We start from the raw sequence: 17,225 nt of genomic DNA, 5'->3' as shown, positions 1-17,225 counted from the left end.
GCAAGGAATCGCTTTGTGCAGCTGTGGGGGCTGGCGAGGGAAGCCTGGAATCCACGGTGCAAGCCGACGGGAAGGGCAGGCCGGGCTCGGGCACTACCTGCAGCTGCGGCTGCAGTGGAATTCTTTCTTCCTCGAGGAAACCTCAGTTCTGCTCTTTAGGCCTTCCTGTTGACTGAAGCAGGCCCTCCCTGATGCCCTAGGGTCATCTCTTTTACTAAAGCCAACGAATGGCGAGTGGATCACCGCCCAGCAACACCTAGGTTGGCACTGCTGAATAAATGGAGAAAACGAGCCCGGCCAAGTTGGCACCTAAGAGTGAGCATCCTGGAAAGGGGGATTTCTGGTTTCTGTGTTAGACGCATGGTGAGTAACTTCAGGAAATGATAGACACGGTGCTGCTGCCTCTTTCCCCAAGCCCCCCCTCAACCACCACCCCCCCCTGCCCCGGCTCTCCAGCTAACTGCTGGAAAGCAGCAGTAATTGAACTTGGCTTCATAATTATTATTAGTTCACCCAGGATTGGTTGCTTAGATACAAAGCAATTCATTTGGAGCCAGAGTTTCTAAGATGTCCCATAGATGTTATAAGTTTCCAGAAATACGTTCAGTGATTATTTATTAGTAATGGCTCCCAGTGTTAACACATTTCTGCTCCAAACAATATATTCTCTTTGACAATTATCAACCACTGTATATTAATTAAGTAATTGCTAGTCTAATGCTACTTGTGGGATGTAATCTGCGTTTCCAGCAGAGTTTGTTCTGCAGGTCTTTGGCGGCTTTTGTTTCGAGAGCTTTGGATGGTTATAACGTGCTTTTTCCTCCTTTGATACAAGAGGAATTTAATGTTTATTGTAAAAATAAAATTGGATGATACAGAAAGAGATAGAGGAGAAAATAATCACCCTAACCTAGCAGCAAAGAATATTCTTTCATGTATATGTGTATATAAAATCTGTAAGATCAGACATGTTATGCAATTCTGTATCCTGCCTTTTTAAACTTAACATTATTTTGTGATTAAACAACCCATGTAATTTAAGTTTTTTATGGATATTTTAGTGATTTTTTGTAGACTTGTACCATGATTCATTTAGCCATTCTCTCCCTGTTGGACATTTACATCGTTTCTAACTATTTGCAATTATAAAGCATACCAGGATACAAACTTGCAGCTGAGTTTTGAGGATCTAATGAATATCGTGGTGGTTATAATCAACAATATTGTGTTATCAACTTCAAAGCTGCCAAGAGACTAGATCTTAATTGCTCTTACCACAGAAGAGAAATGATAATTTTATGAAGTGATAGAGATGTTAGCTAATGTTACAGAGGTAATTGTGTCACAACATATAAATGTATTAAATCACACTTGTACACCTTAAATTTGCCCTATGTTATATGTCAATTAAAAAAAAAATACCAGGACGAACACCTTTATGTTAATCTTTGCACACATTTATGAATAACACCTTAGAATTTATTCTAAAAGTGAAACTATAGGAAGAAAGGGTATGAAGTATGTACGCCTTTTGATATATATCAACAGGCTTTTTTCCAGGTTTCTCAAAAATTTTTGGAAGATTATCTCATGGTACTTGACCACATTGTAAAACATATGAGAAGAATCAATATAATCATTTCCTAAAGAGCTTATAAGCAACTGAGTAGATTTATCAAGAAATGGAAAATTATTCCTTTCCTTAAAAGGTACTCATTTCTCTTATTTATTATTGATTCAACCCAAAATTTGCATCACTTCTCTTCTGTGAGTCTCCAGTGTTCCGCTAGGACACTGCCTTTCCCTAGTGGCTTTAATCCGCCTTTTCAAGTGATATCAAGTGCCAGCCTGCTGTCCTCAGGCCTTATCGGTGACAGGTTCTTCAGAAGGAACAAGCCCATAAACGCCAAGTCATTGTGGGGGAGGGAGAGGCCAGCCAAGCTGCTGCTGATTACCTGCGCCCCATGCCCGCCCGGCCCACTGACCCTGCTCAGGAAGAGCCTTGGAGATCAAGTTAACATCCCCTTTCCCTGCCCTGTAGCACCCTGTAAGGACTGCCAGGCCGTAATGAAGGTTCTTTTGCTGAAAGACCCCAAGGAGGACGACTGTGGCCAGGACCCCTACATCAGGGTAAGTGCTTGGCACACCCAGTCCCAGAACGCCTGGCCCTGGCTTGTGTTGAAGTCAGTCAAGGGTGGGGCGATCTGCTATCAGCTGAGGAGTGAGCACAGTGTAAATTGTGAAACAGGCACCTTTTCCTTATTTTCCAAAAAACACCCTGCCAGCTCAAAGCTGTATCCTTTTATTTGCAGGAGCTGGGATTATATGGGCTCGAAGCCACTTTGATCCCTGTTTTATCGTTTGAGTTTCTGTGTCTCCCCGGTCTGTCGGAGAAGGTAAGGTTCGCCAGACTCTGAGCACCATCGTTTTCCAATGAGACACCTTTGGTTTCCATGGCATCCTTCCCAACCCGAGTGGGAAGGACCCGTTGATGAGCACTCGGTTTATGAGCACTCGTCTCAGTCTGGCGACGTGAACTCACCTGCCCCAGGTCTCAGCCTCTGTCGGATCCTCAGCCCGAGCCTCTAGCAGCCCCTCCAGAAAGCCGCCTGAGCCAGAGGCGGCCCGCGGCGAGGCCCCGCCTGCGGGCTGTCAGAGGCGCGGACCCTTCCCCTTCCTCCTCCCTGCAGGCCGCGCCCCCCGACCTCAGCAAAGAGCCCAACAGCTGTTGTTTCTCCCCAGGCCCGCACCTTGGCCGGGTTCCGCAGCAGATTAGAGGGAGGGTTGGGACTACTGCCCCCGGGTTGGGGTGATAGATTACAGCCGGGGACGGCCCCAGGGAAGCCCCATCGGAGCAGTTCCAGCTAAAGATTCGGTGCCCAGCAGCCTCCACCACTGTGCACCTGCCACCAGATAACCTTCCCAGGGGCTCCATTCTGGACACGTGGGCCGAGAGTCGGGGGCTTCACGGGGTGGGTGTGCCCACCCCTGCCCACTGGGCTCCCAGGCCGCTATGAGCCCCAGGATCCCCCCTCCGCACCCCCCCCACCACCACCCCCATGCTCTGCATATTGGAGTCTGCCCGTCACGGAGCACCTCTCTGCTTTCTCCCTTCCGTTTGAGCTGAATGTTGAATTATTCGTTCAATAGTTGGCATCTGCCCTGACTATGTGCTGTGAGGACTACGTAAGGGACCCGCATAAGCAGCTTTAACGGAAGCAGAGCTCATCATCCGAGCTCGTTGCTAGGACCCCGATGGTCTGAAAAATGCTAGAAACAGGAGCCTGTCTCCCGCAGGTAGTTTGTTTCCTGAGGGGGTGTCTGAGCTCCAGCTGAAGCTCTGGTGGTGCGGTGAGTGAGTGCTCAGGCTTGGGCACCGTGGAGACACGTGCTCAGATCACAGCTGCACCCCTCACCTCGGCTGCTTCCTCATCCTCGCCAAGCCTCTGTGTCAAACCTCTGTGTCTTAATCCGATCAATTCGAGACTTTCCACCCGTCACAGGGTATTGTCACACATTCAGTGCAGCAATGTGTGTAAGACAGCCCACTGCCGGGCTCAGAATACGTGGTCAGTAGATTTTGTCCCCATTTTTATCCTCAGAAACTGGGGCTTCAGCATTGATATCACTTCTTGAATATTCCAGTGTATTACGGATGCAGGTCCAGTCTGCGGTCCTCCCTACACCCCAGCCATGCCCAGGCTGAGTTACATCCCCTCTGCTCCCTTATGCCTGCCACCCCGCATCACACTGACCCGTCCCTCCCCAAGACTGTGAGCTATTTGAGGGAAATGCTATGAATTTACCTGTGTGCCCTTAAAGACCTAGAGTAGTTCCAGGCACATAGTGAGCTCTCACGTCTTGAGTGGATGGATGGATGGATGCATGTAGTTTGCCTACTACTTTTGTGAAGATGTGGAATCTTGGGCAACGTTGAACTTGGCCATCGTATAAAATTCCTCTGCCGTTGTTTGGTGTGCAGCTGTCTCATCCCGAAGGTTACGGGGGACTCATTTTCACCAGCCCCAGAGCGGTGGAAGCCGTGGAGCGGTGTTTGCAGAAAGACACTAAAGCTGAAGGTGAGGGCGGGGTCTGCTGTGAATCCCTCTGGATGTCACTCTGGTTTCTCCCGTCGGTGATGCTCAGTGTGGAAAGAGCTGGACCTCACGTTTGAAACAGCGCAGTGACTTTTAGTTCAAAAAGTATTTAGGTACTGAGTTCCTTTGTGTCTGTGTTACCTTTGGAGGGAAGAAGAGTTGAGATTCCTTCCTCTAGGCTGTTTCTTGGTGTCCCACCCAGAACAGCGTCACCTGGGAGCCTTCTGATGGGAGCGAGCACTTCGAGGTGCCAAGTCCCCAGGAAACAGGACTGTGCTGCCTACTAAACGCCCAGACGGGTGTCAGATCTTAGGAAGGAAAAACTAGTGTTTCCTTGGATCTCCTAAAAGGGTGTTGAATGCCAAGTGGCCTTGTGATACTTTTTTTTTTTCTTCAGTATTTCTTTAACCCATATTTTAAAATGTTTACTTTTGTCATAAAATGATAACATCCTCTATAAAACTGTGTTTGTTTCTGAACCTGAAATGTATTATCTCTACTTTGACCTAATGGATAAATGAGCCTTCCTATCTGAGATGACAGTTTGTTGACTGCTTTGGTTTATGTCCCAAATAAAATCACTTGTATCAGATGGCAGAGGATGGGGTGGTTAGATAGCATCATCAACTCAGTGGACATGAATTTGAGCAAATTCCAAGAGATAGTGAAGGACAGAGGACTGCATGGTGCAGTCCACGGGGTTGCAAAGTGTCGGACAGCAAGTAAACAGCAGTTGCTTTATTAGAGATTTAAATTGCCTCTTTTTCACAAGCAGTAACTTTTTTATCTAAAAGTCTAGATTTTGGGGGGAATTCCCTGGTGGTCCAGTGCTTAGGGCTCAGTGCTTTCACTGCCGTGGCTGTGGGTTCAATCCCTGGTCTGGGAGCCAAGATCCCACAAGTCTCATGGCGTGGCCAAAGGAAAAAGGGTAGAGTTTTATATTTTAATATCACCAAGCAAATTAATTCTTCATTATGTTTGTTTACTGGTATTCATTAAAAATGCTTCTAGTGCCAGCTGTGGAAATGACTTACTATTTCAAGCAAGGCATACTGACACATTTGGCCAAAGTGATTTTTAAAAACTTGCCTGCAGACTATGAATAGAATATAAAAATGGATTTTAGTTTGAGATGCTGTTCTTTATATCTGGTCATTAATAGTTTGCCTTGCTCACAAGTGTTTTAGGAGGAACAAACAGCTGCAGGCAGCCACCGTGGTATCTGCAACTCACATCGAATTTCATGTTTTACAGTCTGGAAGAGGTCTCTGAAAGAAAAATGGAATGCTAAGTCGGTGTATGTGGTGGGACATGCTACTGCTTCTCTAGGTAAGCAGTCAAGGCCCAAATAAAACACCAAAGAATGACTGTGATATTGTGGTTATAATAAAAAAATGTATATTTGGTCTTTATCCCTATTCCTGGCCCAGGCCTCCTAAAACCCTTGGAATTTCCTAAGTGATAAGAAAAAAAAAAAAAGGTGTCTTTTGTTATTCATAACATCTCTTTCAACTCCATCTGAGTTGGGACTTTTGGGAAGCCCCTAGACTGGGGGCTAGTTGCCTTGGGAACCAGTCCCGTGATTCCAGTGGGAACTTTCAGATCCTGCCCTCCCTGCCCCCTACCTCCAGGGAGAAGAATGGTGGGGTGCCCGGAGGTTGAATTAATGACCAGTGACCAGTGATTTAGTCAATTGTGCCCATGCAACGAAGCCGCCAAAAAATCCAAAGAGCAGTTTCACTGAGGAGCCGGGAGGCCCAGACCCCGAACCATCCCTGCCCAATGTAGCTCCTCCATCTGGCTGTTCATTGACACCCTTTGAAATACCCTTCGTAAGAAGCCAGCAACAGTAAATTACACCTTTTCCCTGAATTCTGTGAGCTGTTCTAGCAAGTGACCCAACTCAAGGAGTGGGCCGGGAGACCCTCCGACTCAGAGCCGGTCTGTCAGAAGCACAAGCGACAACCTAGGTCTGAAGTGGGGGCGGCGTGATCCGGGGAACTGAGCCCCGGATCCTTGGGATCTGACGCTGCCTCCTTGGAGAGAGCATCAGACGTGAGTTAGGTTGTTGGACACCCAGCTGAGAGCCGGAGAACTGCTGGGTGTGGAAAACCTGCGCCCCTGGGGCAGCCAGCGTGCAGAGGGGTGAGTGTGGTGGAGAGCAGAGGAGAGAGGGGAGCAGGAGGTGTCCTCCCCGCTGACCTGACTTAGTTCATGGAGCCCCGTGGTTCAGTTTAAAAGATTCTTTTCCTTACTCAGTTTATAACAAGTAATTAGTCCACTACATAACGATGCCGATAAGACTGCGGTGAAATAAATATATTCAGATATGGCTAAATGGCATTGAAAATCAGTTCCCATGTTTTGAGAAGTACTTGGTCAACATGTATTCAAAGGCTTTACCAAATTATTTGTACCCTTTGGCCACTAATCCCTTCTCTGGTAATCTATCCAAAGGTAATAATCCCAAATAGGAGAAATGTTTTTATCAGTTCAGTCGCTCAGTCGTGCCCGACTCTTTGCGACCCCATGGACTGCAGCACGCCAGGATTCCCTATCCATCACCAGCTCCTGGAGCTTGCTCAAACTCATGTCCACTGAGTCGGTGATGCCATCCAAGCATCTCATCCTCTCTTGTCCCCTTCTCCTCCTGCCTTGAATCTTTCCCAGCATCAGGGTCTTTTCAGATGAGTCAGTTTTTCGCATCAGGTGGCCAAAGTATTAGAGTTTTAGCTTCAGCATCAGTCCTTCCAATGAATATTCAGGACTGATTTCCTTTAGAATGGACTGGTTGGATCTCTTTGCTCTCAAAGGGACTCTCAAGAGTCTTTGCGGGGAGAGGGTTGGGATACACAACTATATCGTAGTGTTACTTATAATGTAAAAAAAATGAAAAACTCCAAGTGTCCACTAACAGGGGAAGAGTTCAATTTAAATTATGATAGATCTGTGTGATGGTTATGTAGTTTTTTCTTTTATATATACATCTTTATTTTGAAGGGAACTTACAGGAAAAGTATAAATACAAGGCAAAGAACTGAATTTTTCCTGAACCTTTTGAGAGTAAGTTGCTAATTTGACCCTGTATCACCCAGAGCCACAGGTCTGGGGGCCGCGGGGAAGGGGGGGCCGCAGGCTGGGACCCAGCTCCCTCTCGGGTGCACAGTGCCTCTTCCCACCTCCCACGCCAGCTTCCAAGGGGAGACACTCCGTGTCTTTGTAAAGCACGTGCCTTCGTCTCTGCATCTTTAAAACACTGCCCTGGAACAGAAGGACTTTAACAACCATGTAAATACATAGATGTTGTTGTTGTTTTCCAGTGAACAGAATTGGCCTGCATACAGAAGGAGAAACCTGTGGAAATGCAGAGAAGCTTGCAGAATACATTTGCTCCAGTAAGTAGAGTAGGGCCCCAGTCGAGCCCGGTGCTGCTGTGGGGGGCCTCCCAGCCAGCGCCTCGGGGCAGGCCGTCTCCTGGGTGCTGTCTTGGTAATGACACAGCTGATTTGAGTGCGTGCACCCCTCTGGGCTCTTGTAGCTGCTGCTGTCTTGTATCAGGTGCCTTGTATCTGCTCCCATCTGTGCTTATCAGGTTCAGCCCACTGCCCTCCACCCGCTCCACCCAAGGACTGGAGACAACTCGAACTTGACACAGAATGAAAGGACTGGAGACAAAACCAGGAACAGGACTTTCTGGGGATTGTAAGGGGTGGGTGAAGGCAGCAGGAGCTACTGGGCACCGTCTGTCTGTCTGTCTGCCTGCCTGCCAGCTCTCCCGCCTGCCCTTCCTTGTAGGAGTCGCTTCCTTCTCTGAATTTCCTCCCCCACAAAGCCCACTCCTCCATGAAAGAGCACCCCCTACCCCATCATAAGCTCATCATCGGGCAGCACATGGGCTGAGACTTAAAACGGCACAGGTTCTAGGGAGGTTTATATTTCAGCAGGAATTAGGCTTTGCACTAGTTATGAAATTCTCAGCTTCTGGCATGAGCCAAGCTTTCTGGAGCAGAACTCTGGAAGAGAGAGAGCAGAGGTTCAGTGTGTCTGTAGGGGAGCCCCCACTCAAGCTGTGTGTCCCAGCCCCCACCCCCCGGCTGTGCCTGCTCCAGCTGCACACAGATGCTCACACGCTCGTGTGTCCTTATCACGTTGGCCCCTCCCTGACACATGCGTGTCATCAGACACCCCCATGAACCAGCTCACCTTCTGTTGCTGAGGAGATCGGGGCCATGCCCCTCGAGATCAATGGCCCCTCTGTTGAGGACCGGGTGCAGGCAGCTCTGCGGGCCTGTCCTCTGCCCGTCGTAACAGGAGAGCGGCCATAGACCATGTGCTGGGCTCTGACCCGGGGCCGCGGTGTACAGGCCCTCTCTAGAGCTTCTCTGAGCTTGGCGACAGGGCCAGTTGGTTGCTGACACCCAAGGTGTTGCTGTGAGTTTGTCTGGGAGAGGGTTTTGTCTTCTCTGTCCCTGGTGTTGGCATCGGGGTGGGCAGGGAGGGCAATACCTTAACCGGGAACTTGTACTTCTTCTGGGGCCATTTTGTGTGGGGCGTGGTGTGTTGGAACATTTGTTCTCAAGGTGGCGCTGGCCTGTCTCGGTCTTTCTGAAGTCTTAGGGGGCCCTCCTGTCAGGAGCCAGTGCCGTTGGTGAAGGGGCTCGGGCTTGTGTGTTCCTGTTGACCGCTGGGAGCCCCCCCTGCAAGAGTCCTGGGCCTCCCCTTCCCCGTGGGCCAGGCCTCCCGGCGCTCAGGCAGCGGACAGTGGACTTTGCAGGTTCCCATTCACTCTCCTTTTCCCACTTTTCTCTTATGAATGACCTTATTTCCTCTTTCCTGGGTCACTGTCACTGTTGGTATCGAGGGCTGGGCATTACTGGGTGGTCAGCTTGGCCCTGGCACCTCTCCACCACCATCCACCATGGTCCACTGTGGGAGCCACATGTGCCTGTTTAAATTTAAATCAATCAAAATGAAAAAACAAAAAACGTGTTACCCTGTCACACGGAGCACAGGCCACAGCTCAGCCACCCCTCTTGACTTGGGGCACCGCAGGGATGGCCTGGGGGTGCCCCAGGGTTGCGCAGCACGCTGTTTGGCAGGCTTGTGGAAGCTCCGGGGGCCTCGTGACCATCCAGGGTCCCAGCGCTCCGAGGGGACAAGCGGGAGGACGGACTCTGCACGGGAGGACGGACTCTGCACGGCTCGACCAGTGTGCGCCTGTGGGTCCTAATGAACCTTCAGTTCCCAACTAGAATCACGTCTAAATGAGAATCCATCCTGACCAATAAGGACTTGCCCCTGGTTTCTCCTAGATGTTTAGGATTTTCTTGCAAGTCACCTCTGAAGCCTGATCCAGTGCATTCTTGGAGTAGAAAGGCCAGTTCGTAGTTACTGCTTATTTGTTTGACTGAAATACTTCTTTACTCCGTGACGGGCACTGTTAAAGTGCTTAAAGCCATCACCTCAGTGAATCTGGTAGTTTCTTGTTCTGATGGACAGGTCTTCCCTCCCAGGGTGACCCTGCTGGCGGAAAAGAAAGGACGAGTGAAGTGGTCAGAGGCAGAAGATGACTCTTAACAGCGTCTTCTGAGAGAAAGAGGAGGGGAGGACGTCAGAGGCAGGCTTATTTATTGATTTTTAATCTCCCTGGATTATAGTTGATTGGTTACTCAGGTTATTTGAACTGTCCCCCTGGACTTGCAGCTGAGCTGACCGACAACTTGTTCCTGCCAACCTGCCCACTTCCTGGGCTCTCCTTCACGCACCCGCCCCCACCATCAGCCTCATCATCCTGATTATCCGCCGTAAAGTGCCCACTGCTAGCAGGCCTGAGAAGGCACAGACCTGGAGGTCGTTAGAGTTTCACAGACACACGCGTCTCCTCCAGGAAAATGACATTTACACACTCCCTCTCATCACGCGCGTTGCCTGCAGAGACTGAAGCCCCCGCCCCGGCCACGTAGCGCGCTTTCAGGACTTTCCGCGCAGCTGCCGTCTTCTGCCCAGCAGGCCAGGCCCTCTTCCTGTTAAAGGAGTGCAGAGCATCCGAGCCCCGAGGTTCACCATCCTACGTGGGGTTAGACTGTTGCCAGGCCCTTTGTGCTCCCTGTCATCGCAGGGAGACCTCACTGCTCACCTCTGCAGAACACTCAACCAGCTTTCACACTGCCCTGTTTAGCTGAGCTCATCCAAAAAAGGAATTTTTAAAATTCATTCATTCATTCGTTTTCCATAAGTGATCTTACGACGAAGATGATGAGTGGTGTGGTCAAGCAGTGCCCTGGTGGGAGATGCCGTCAGTTTCCATGGTGATGAGATGGGCCATGGGCGTCCTTCCCCCAGAGGCTGTTTGCCGTCAAGCCTCCACTCTTGGGGAGGATTCTGACACCTGACGGCCCATCAATTTTGTTGGGAGCTGCTGTCTCCATGGTGTCTCCACAATTCTGCAATTAGAGGCCTCCATCTGATTCTCCCAGAGCAGAGATGTACGTGGGGGCAGGAGGCAGGGCCATTCTGAGCAGGCTGGGCCTCCCCACTGCCGGCATCCCTCAGCCCCTGGGGCACCTGGCCTGGTGGCCGCCATCCCCACCATAACAGAAGTGGCCCTGCAGCTGGTCTCTGTTGGGGCGGCTGCACGTCCACCATCCACGCCCGGCTCCCATTTGCTGCCTGCCCGTGGAGCCCAGGTTCCAGCTACTTCCCTCCCAGCCAGTCCACCCTGGAGGCAGAGACTGTTTACTCTGGGGCCAGTACTGGGCCTGACCTGTGACCCAGCTCTGCATGCTCACCACTGCCCGGGGCCACCAGGGTGGGAGGGCCTCCTGAAGCTGGGGGGATTGCAGCCCGAGGCACGCATGAGCGTTAGTGTTCCACATGCTGCCCCCAACCCCGCCATGACCCCGAGAGCTTCCTCCACTCTGTCCTGGAACCAACGTGACCCAGGGCGGTGCCTGGGGCTGAGCCTCCCACACCCCTGACACGTTACCTTCGGCCTTTCTACAACGCCTGCCTATTTATTCGCAGGGGAGTCATCGGCACTGCCTCTTCTGTTTCCCTGCGGAACCCTCAAGAGAGAGATCCTGCCAAAAATGCTCAAGGACAGAGGTGACTGAATGCACTGGCCCTCGGGGCCACGCCTGCCCCGGCCTCTCCGGGTCCCGAGAGCCTGCCTGCGCAGTGACAAAGCGTCACCCCAGAGCCCTCGAGGGAGGGCAAGGCTGGGCTGGGCCAGTGGGCCGGGAGGTGGGCGCCCGTCATGTTAGGTTTGGGGTGCAGTTGCCTTCCTGCTTCAGATCCGCTCCCCACAACCCACTCAGCTCAGCTGGGGGCTGGCGGGGAACCCGGAGCCCTCACTAGGACCTCGGTGGTGGTGGGGTGGCCAGGACCCCTGGGTGGGCACATGGGGAAGCTGGTCTTCAGGGAGAGCCGATCTCTTCAAGCACGGGGTGGCCTGCAGCTCAGCTGACCTAGACCTGCTCCTGCTCCAACCCTGGGCTCCATCCCAGGCTGTCTGGGGCCCTGAAAGCTCGTGGCCGCTGACCCCCCAGGCTTACAGACCCCCGTGCGGTCTGCCTCCAGCCCTGGCCCGCAGGGTGGGAGTCCACATGGACAGCAGCCACGGCGGAAGTGGCCAGGGCCAGGCTGGTGGACAGTTCACACAGACGCAGGGACGAAAGGAATCATGGTCCCGAGGGGGGCTGAGGCTTCGGGACCCCATCCTTCCTTGTCATCTGCTCCTCCTGCACCGTGTGACCGCTCCGCAGCATCGGGTGGGGTGTGGAGGGCCGGCCCAGCCCCCGCCCCTCGGTGCCCGGCCGCTTGCTCCTGGAAGGTCGTGCGGCCCTGGGGGGCCTCCACTAACGGAGCCCCATGGTCCATTCCCGGTGCAGTAAAGTCTGTCTCCTGGTCTCCGTTGTGCCCAGGGATCCCCTTGGAGAGCGTGACCGTCTACCAGACTATTCCACACCCAGGGATCCAGGGGAACCTCACCAGCTACTACACCCAGCAGGTGCGTGCCGCTTCTCAGGAGCTCGGGCCGGGGGCCCCCGGGTGGCACAGGCAGGGTTGAGGGGCGCCAGCCTCCTGACACTGGTTCCACTGTCCATCGCAGCTTGCGACTCACGGTGGGGGGGGGGGGCGGGGAGTGTCCCTCCTTTTGGTTCCATCTCTATATCTGGGAAGTAGGAACAGACCCAATTTGGTAAGGTTTTTCAAGGGTTAAAGGAGATAATTTACGCAAAGCCCTCTGTGTAGCATTCAAGAGTGAGAAAGCCCGGGGTCGCAGTGGACTTGACACTTGGGTCGGTGGTGGAGCTGCAGGGCAGAGGTTGGAGAGGGGTGAGGTGCACACCAGGCAGGCCCACAGGGCGGGGCGTGGTCTGGGTCGAACTGGGGAGGCAGCGGGAACCTTTGGAGGCTTCAGGCAGAATAATGCTCGGCTCTTGTGGGGTTGATGGGAGCTTTCCACATCTGCACCCAATAAGACGCCTCCCCTTCCTCTCCCAGGACAGGCTTCCGAATGCCTTGCCGACCTGGGAGGCCCTGTTAGCACCAACTAGAGCAGAGAGGCCCAGTGGGCCCATCTGTCTGCTCCATCTCCAGAAGCCACGGAGAGGGCCAGGGAGCAGGCTCCCTGCTGTCTGACTTGATCAGTGTGCTTTGGCCACAGGAGCTGGAGGCGCTGTCCACTCGCCTGGGTGCTGGGTCCCAGATGCCTGTGTCCTCTGGCCGGGCAGACGCAGACGCGAGGGCGGCAGAGCGCCCAGGGAACAGCGCCCAACCTCCCCCACCCCGCCTCTAAACAGCTCTCGACCTGGGCTGCATCTCTAGGGAGCCTGGGACCCAAACCAGTGGGGCCCCTCCTGCTGCAAATGCCCCCGGGCTACCCCGGGGTGCACCCTGGGCTCCAGGGGTGATGGTGACCAGCTGGGGAGCATCTCTCAGTGGGGGCCCTCCTGCTGCGAATGCCCCTGGGCTGCCCCGGGGTGCACCCTGGGCTCCAGGGGTGATGGTGACCAGCCGAGGAGCATCTTTCTCCTCGGCCCCTGGCAAGGGACTGACTCTACTCTCCCCTCTCCAGGGTGTTCCCGCCAGCATCACATTTTTCAGCCCCTCTGGCCTGACACACAGTCTCAAGCATATTCAAGAGTTATCTGGTGACAGCATTGGCCAAATTAAGGTATGATATTCAGTGGGCTCTTGATCTTTTTGTTTCAGATCCTTTTGTTTGTTTTAGCTTTTACTAATTATCCTAGAATTTCCATGCGAAGTCAAAGCACTCCTGAGCTCGCAGAGTCCCTGATGGCAGCTCTGGAGAAAAGGCAGGGCTGGACTTGCCTGCGGTCCAGGGGTCAGGCCTCTGCACTTCCACCGCGGGGAGTTCCAGCCCTGGTCCAGGAAGTCCTCGTGCTGTGCAGTGCGGGCGTCGGGACTCCCAGGCCCCTGCGCACAGCCCACAGCGCCGCTTCCTGGCTGGTGCTCTTGGACAAGTTACTTAACCTCTGTGAGCCTGTGCAGCGTGAGGACAGTTATCCCTCTGTGGTCTTCGGAGACATGTGCGTGGTCTTCCCTGATAGGTTCGTTGAAAGAGTTCAAGTCAAGCCCTTAGCTCAGGTCCTGGCTTGGCTATTAGCATGCTTCCCCTTGTTTCCCATCTGCCTTGAAATTATCTATTCTAAAATCCTTTCTCCTCTTTGGGGTTTTTAACTCAAAGGATTTCCATTTGTACTCTTTAGGAGTTGGCAAGTAATCACAGCCCTGTAATGGGGATGCTCTTACAGGGCCCGAGGGGGACTGGGGAAGGGCTGCTGGTGGCCCAGCACACCGGGGGGGTCGGGACTGTCCCTGCCTTATAGACTGGTTCCCCATTCCCACCTCAGCCCCAGGCAGGGGCCCAGAGATGGAACAGAGATGCGCTGTTGGGGGCCCGGTGGGGAGTGGGCTGCCCTGCTCCAAGGGCCCCGTCCGCAGCCTGGGTCCAGCCCCGTGGGCTCTGTGGGTCCAGACAGGCCCCTGGTGGTAAATCTGACAACAGAGCTCTCTAGATGCGCCCCCTCCTGTGACCCGTCCGTTTCAGGGAAAACAAAAGGCTCACGTGGAAACGTCATCTTGTGACCAGATTGCTTCTGCTGAAATTATGCTTGCTATGTGTTGGTTCCCAACTTCAGGGAGTTTCTTTCCTTCTTTTTTAATGTGTGTGTTTTGTTTTTTTTTTAAGAAAAAAACAGCTTTATTGAGAGATAATTCACACACCATGAAATTCACTTTTTATGACTTAAATATCTACCTTTTAAAGTGTACAATTCAGTGGGTTTTAGTAAATTCACGGAGTTGTGCCGCCATCATCTTCTCATTCTGGAACATTTTAATACCGTGAAAGAAGCCGCGTGCCCGTGAGAGTCGCGCCCCAGCCCCCCAGCCACCACCGGCCTTCTCCCTGTCTCTGCGGACCTCCCCGTGTTCTGGACTTCTCATACAAATGGAGTCGCACCGCACACGGTCTGCGGTGACTGGCTCGTTTCACTTCGCCCGATCGTTTCAGGGCTCACCCGTGTCGTCATGTACCGGCTCTTCATTTCTCTGCGTTACCAGACAACAGTCCATTCTGTGAATACACCACCTTTTATTTATCCACTCATCAGCTGGTGGACATTTGGATTGTGTCCTCTTTTGAGCCATCATGAGTAATAGCTGAACATTTAAATACAGGTTTTTGTGTGTGTGAACACGTGTTTTCATTTCTCTTGAGTGTATACCTATGAGTAGAGTTGCTAGCTCATACGGTGACGTTATGTTTAACATTCTGAACGGTTGCCAAACTGTGTTCCAAAGTGGATGTACCATTTTGCAGTCCCACCAGCAATATATGAGGATTCTAATTTCTCCATATTCTTGCCAACACATGTTATTTTTTTTTTTTTTGTCTATATGATTATAGCCATTCTAGTGGGTATGAAGTAGTTTCTTTGTGGTTTGGGTTAGGATTTCCCTAATGACTAAAGACGCTGAGCATCTTTTCATAGGCACGATGACCGTTTTGATACCTTCTTTTAAAAAAATTTTTTTGTATTTATCTTTGCTTTACAACATTTGTGTGATTGCTGTCGTACATCAACATGAATTCACCTTAGGTGTACATCTGTCCCTTCCCTCTTTAATCTCCCTCCCACCTCCCGCCCCTCCCCACCCCTCTAGGTTATCACAGAGCACCAACTTGAGTTCCCTGAGTCTTACTATTTTGATATCTTCTTAAGAGAAACATCTGTTCACATCCTTGCCACTTTTTAACTAGGTTATTTGTCTTTTTGGTGTTGAGTTGTAAGAGTTCTTTTTGTTTTTTTGGATGCAAGTCCCTTATTAGATACATGATTTGCACAAACTTCTTCCCATTCCATGACTTGTCTGTTGACTGTGTTGATGTTGTCCTTTGAGGCGCAGAAGTTTTTTTTAACCAGTGTTCTATTTTGTTGCTTGTGGTTTTCATCGTGTCTAGGAAACCATTGCCTCATCCACGGTCATGAAGATTCACTACTATTTGTTTTCTGTTGTAGTTTTAGCTCTGACATTGAGGTCTCTGATCCGTTTTGAGTTAATGTTTGTGCATGGTGTGAGGTAGGGGTCCAGCTTCATTTTTTTGCCTTAGGGAGGTCTCTTAAGGGGTAGCTGCTTTGTGGAAGGGGTGGGAGTGTGGGGGCTCCAGGAGCCCCAGCTTCTGTGTAAGCAGCCTCCTTCCTTGCCCCCACACGCCCCTGGGGAGGAGCGTCTGGCCACCACTTCCTAAGACTTTGTGAAGGAGATATCTCGTCCTCTCTCTTGCCAGCCTGCCTGGGGAGGGGCGGATGGGCATGTCGGGCAGGGGCTGCCATCTTCAGGGGGCTCACCGTCACAGACCACTCCCCGGCAGGTCCCTGTCCATGGTGTGAGCACAGAGGGGGATGGGATGAGCACCTCTCTGCCTGAAGCTGTCAATCTTCCCATTTCACCCGCCTCGCCCTGCCCCGAGCTAGCTCTGAGAGGCAGGGTGATTGAGCCCCTTTCACAAATGAGAAAACTGAGGATCGGAAAGGCTAAGTGACTTGCAATGACAGCTGGCAGGGGCCAGAGTCACAGCAAAACGTGGCCCAGGCCACTGAAGCTTCTAACCTAGGATAATGACGGTCCTGTGACCACCGACGGGCACCAGGCATGGGTCTGTGCCAGGCACAGGCCAAGTGGTTACACGTGTTGCTCATCTAATCCTTGGAGCAGCCAGATGAGCAAAGCTGTTAACTTTTCTGCTTCATGGAGGTGGGGACAGAGGCCCGCAGAGGGTGGGTCACCCTGAGGCCACTGTGCTGTGGAGCTGCCGTTTGAACCTGACCCCCTGGCTCCGGGCCCCGGTCTGGACTGCTCTGCCTCCATGGGGGGCCCGGCTGCCGCCCCTGCCTCACAGAGAGCTGCTTTCCAGGCTTTGTTCTGTGCTCCCACCACGGAGGTCCTGACCGATTCCAGACATCATCCTAACAGGATGTCCAACGGGCCCTGCACCCGGTGCCCCCTGCATCCCCCACCTCCCCTCCAAAGGCCTGTGGCTCTGCTGAGACCCCTCTGTCTTCTTCCTGCAGTTCGTGGCCATTGGCCCCACCACAGCCCACGCCCTGGCCGCGCAGGGCCTGCCTGTGAGCTGCACCGCAGAGAGCCCCACGCCACACGCCCTGGCTGCCGGCATCAGGACGGTGCTCCAGCCCCACGCGTGCTGAGTGCAAGGCCCTGGCGCCCTCCCCGGGCTGGGTTGCTGCCTCCGAGTAGAGCCAGGCATCGGCAGGGGCTCCCGGGAGGCCGCTGCCCTCATGCTCCTGCCCCTGCCCAAGGAGAACACCCCCTGCTCCCCGCCCAGCAGCAGGGACTGGACAGGCCGTGGGGCCGGCATCAGGCCTGCAGGCACCTGGCGTCCCCCCAGGGTGGCCAGCGTGGACCCTCGCCCAGCGCCCACAGCTCTTCCGCGGCAGGAAGGAAGCCAAATAAAGCTCACTGGCCACTCGGGCTGACCATGTGTTCTTGTCACTTGCTGTGTTTGGGGAAGAAGCAGATATGCCCGCGTGCTGAGAACTGACAAAGCTGGCGTGAAGAATAAAGCTCGCTGTGTGTGAA

At 52.7% G+C, this 17,225-nt stretch overlaps 1 protein-coding gene across 3 annotated transcripts in view; it reads left to right on the top strand.

The window, feature by feature from the left end:
• Nucleotides 1-17,225, top strand: part of UROS (uroporphyrinogen III synthase) — a 24,944-nt gene extending 7,719 nt beyond the window's left edge. For 2 of the 3 annotated variants that reach the window (XM_069566864.1, XM_069566862.1), the window contains exons 2-10: nucleotides 2,042-2,130; nucleotides 2,313-2,396; nucleotides 3,983-4,079; nucleotides 5,352-5,426; nucleotides 7,418-7,492; nucleotides 11,121-11,201; nucleotides 12,020-12,105; nucleotides 13,177-13,275; nucleotides 16,700-17,225. In XM_069566864.1, coding sequence (XP_069422965.1) covers nucleotides 2,068-2,130; nucleotides 2,313-2,396; nucleotides 3,983-4,079; nucleotides 5,352-5,426; nucleotides 7,418-7,492; nucleotides 11,121-11,201; nucleotides 12,020-12,105; nucleotides 13,177-13,275; nucleotides 16,700-16,834 — 795 coding nt within the window. In that variant the 5' untranslated portion in view covers nucleotides 2,042-2,067 and the 3' untranslated portion in view covers nucleotides 16,835-17,225. Of the gene's footprint in view, nucleotides 1-200; nucleotides 364-2,041; nucleotides 2,131-2,312; nucleotides 2,397-3,982; nucleotides 4,080-5,351; nucleotides 5,427-7,417; nucleotides 7,493-11,120; nucleotides 11,202-12,019; nucleotides 12,106-13,176; nucleotides 13,276-16,699 lie in introns of all 3 variants that reach the window. The other variant, XM_069566863.1, reaches the window with a different exon arrangement.

Source organism: Ovis canadensis, chromosome 22 (genome assembly GCF_042477335.2).
Source record: "Ovis canadensis isolate MfBH-ARS-UI-01 breed Bighorn chromosome 22, ARS-UI_OviCan_v2, whole genome shotgun sequence".
NCBI classification, from domain to species: Eukaryota; Metazoa; Chordata; class Mammalia; order Artiodactyla; family Bovidae; genus Ovis; species Ovis canadensis.
This window is presented reverse-complemented; position numbering and strand designations above follow the sequence as displayed.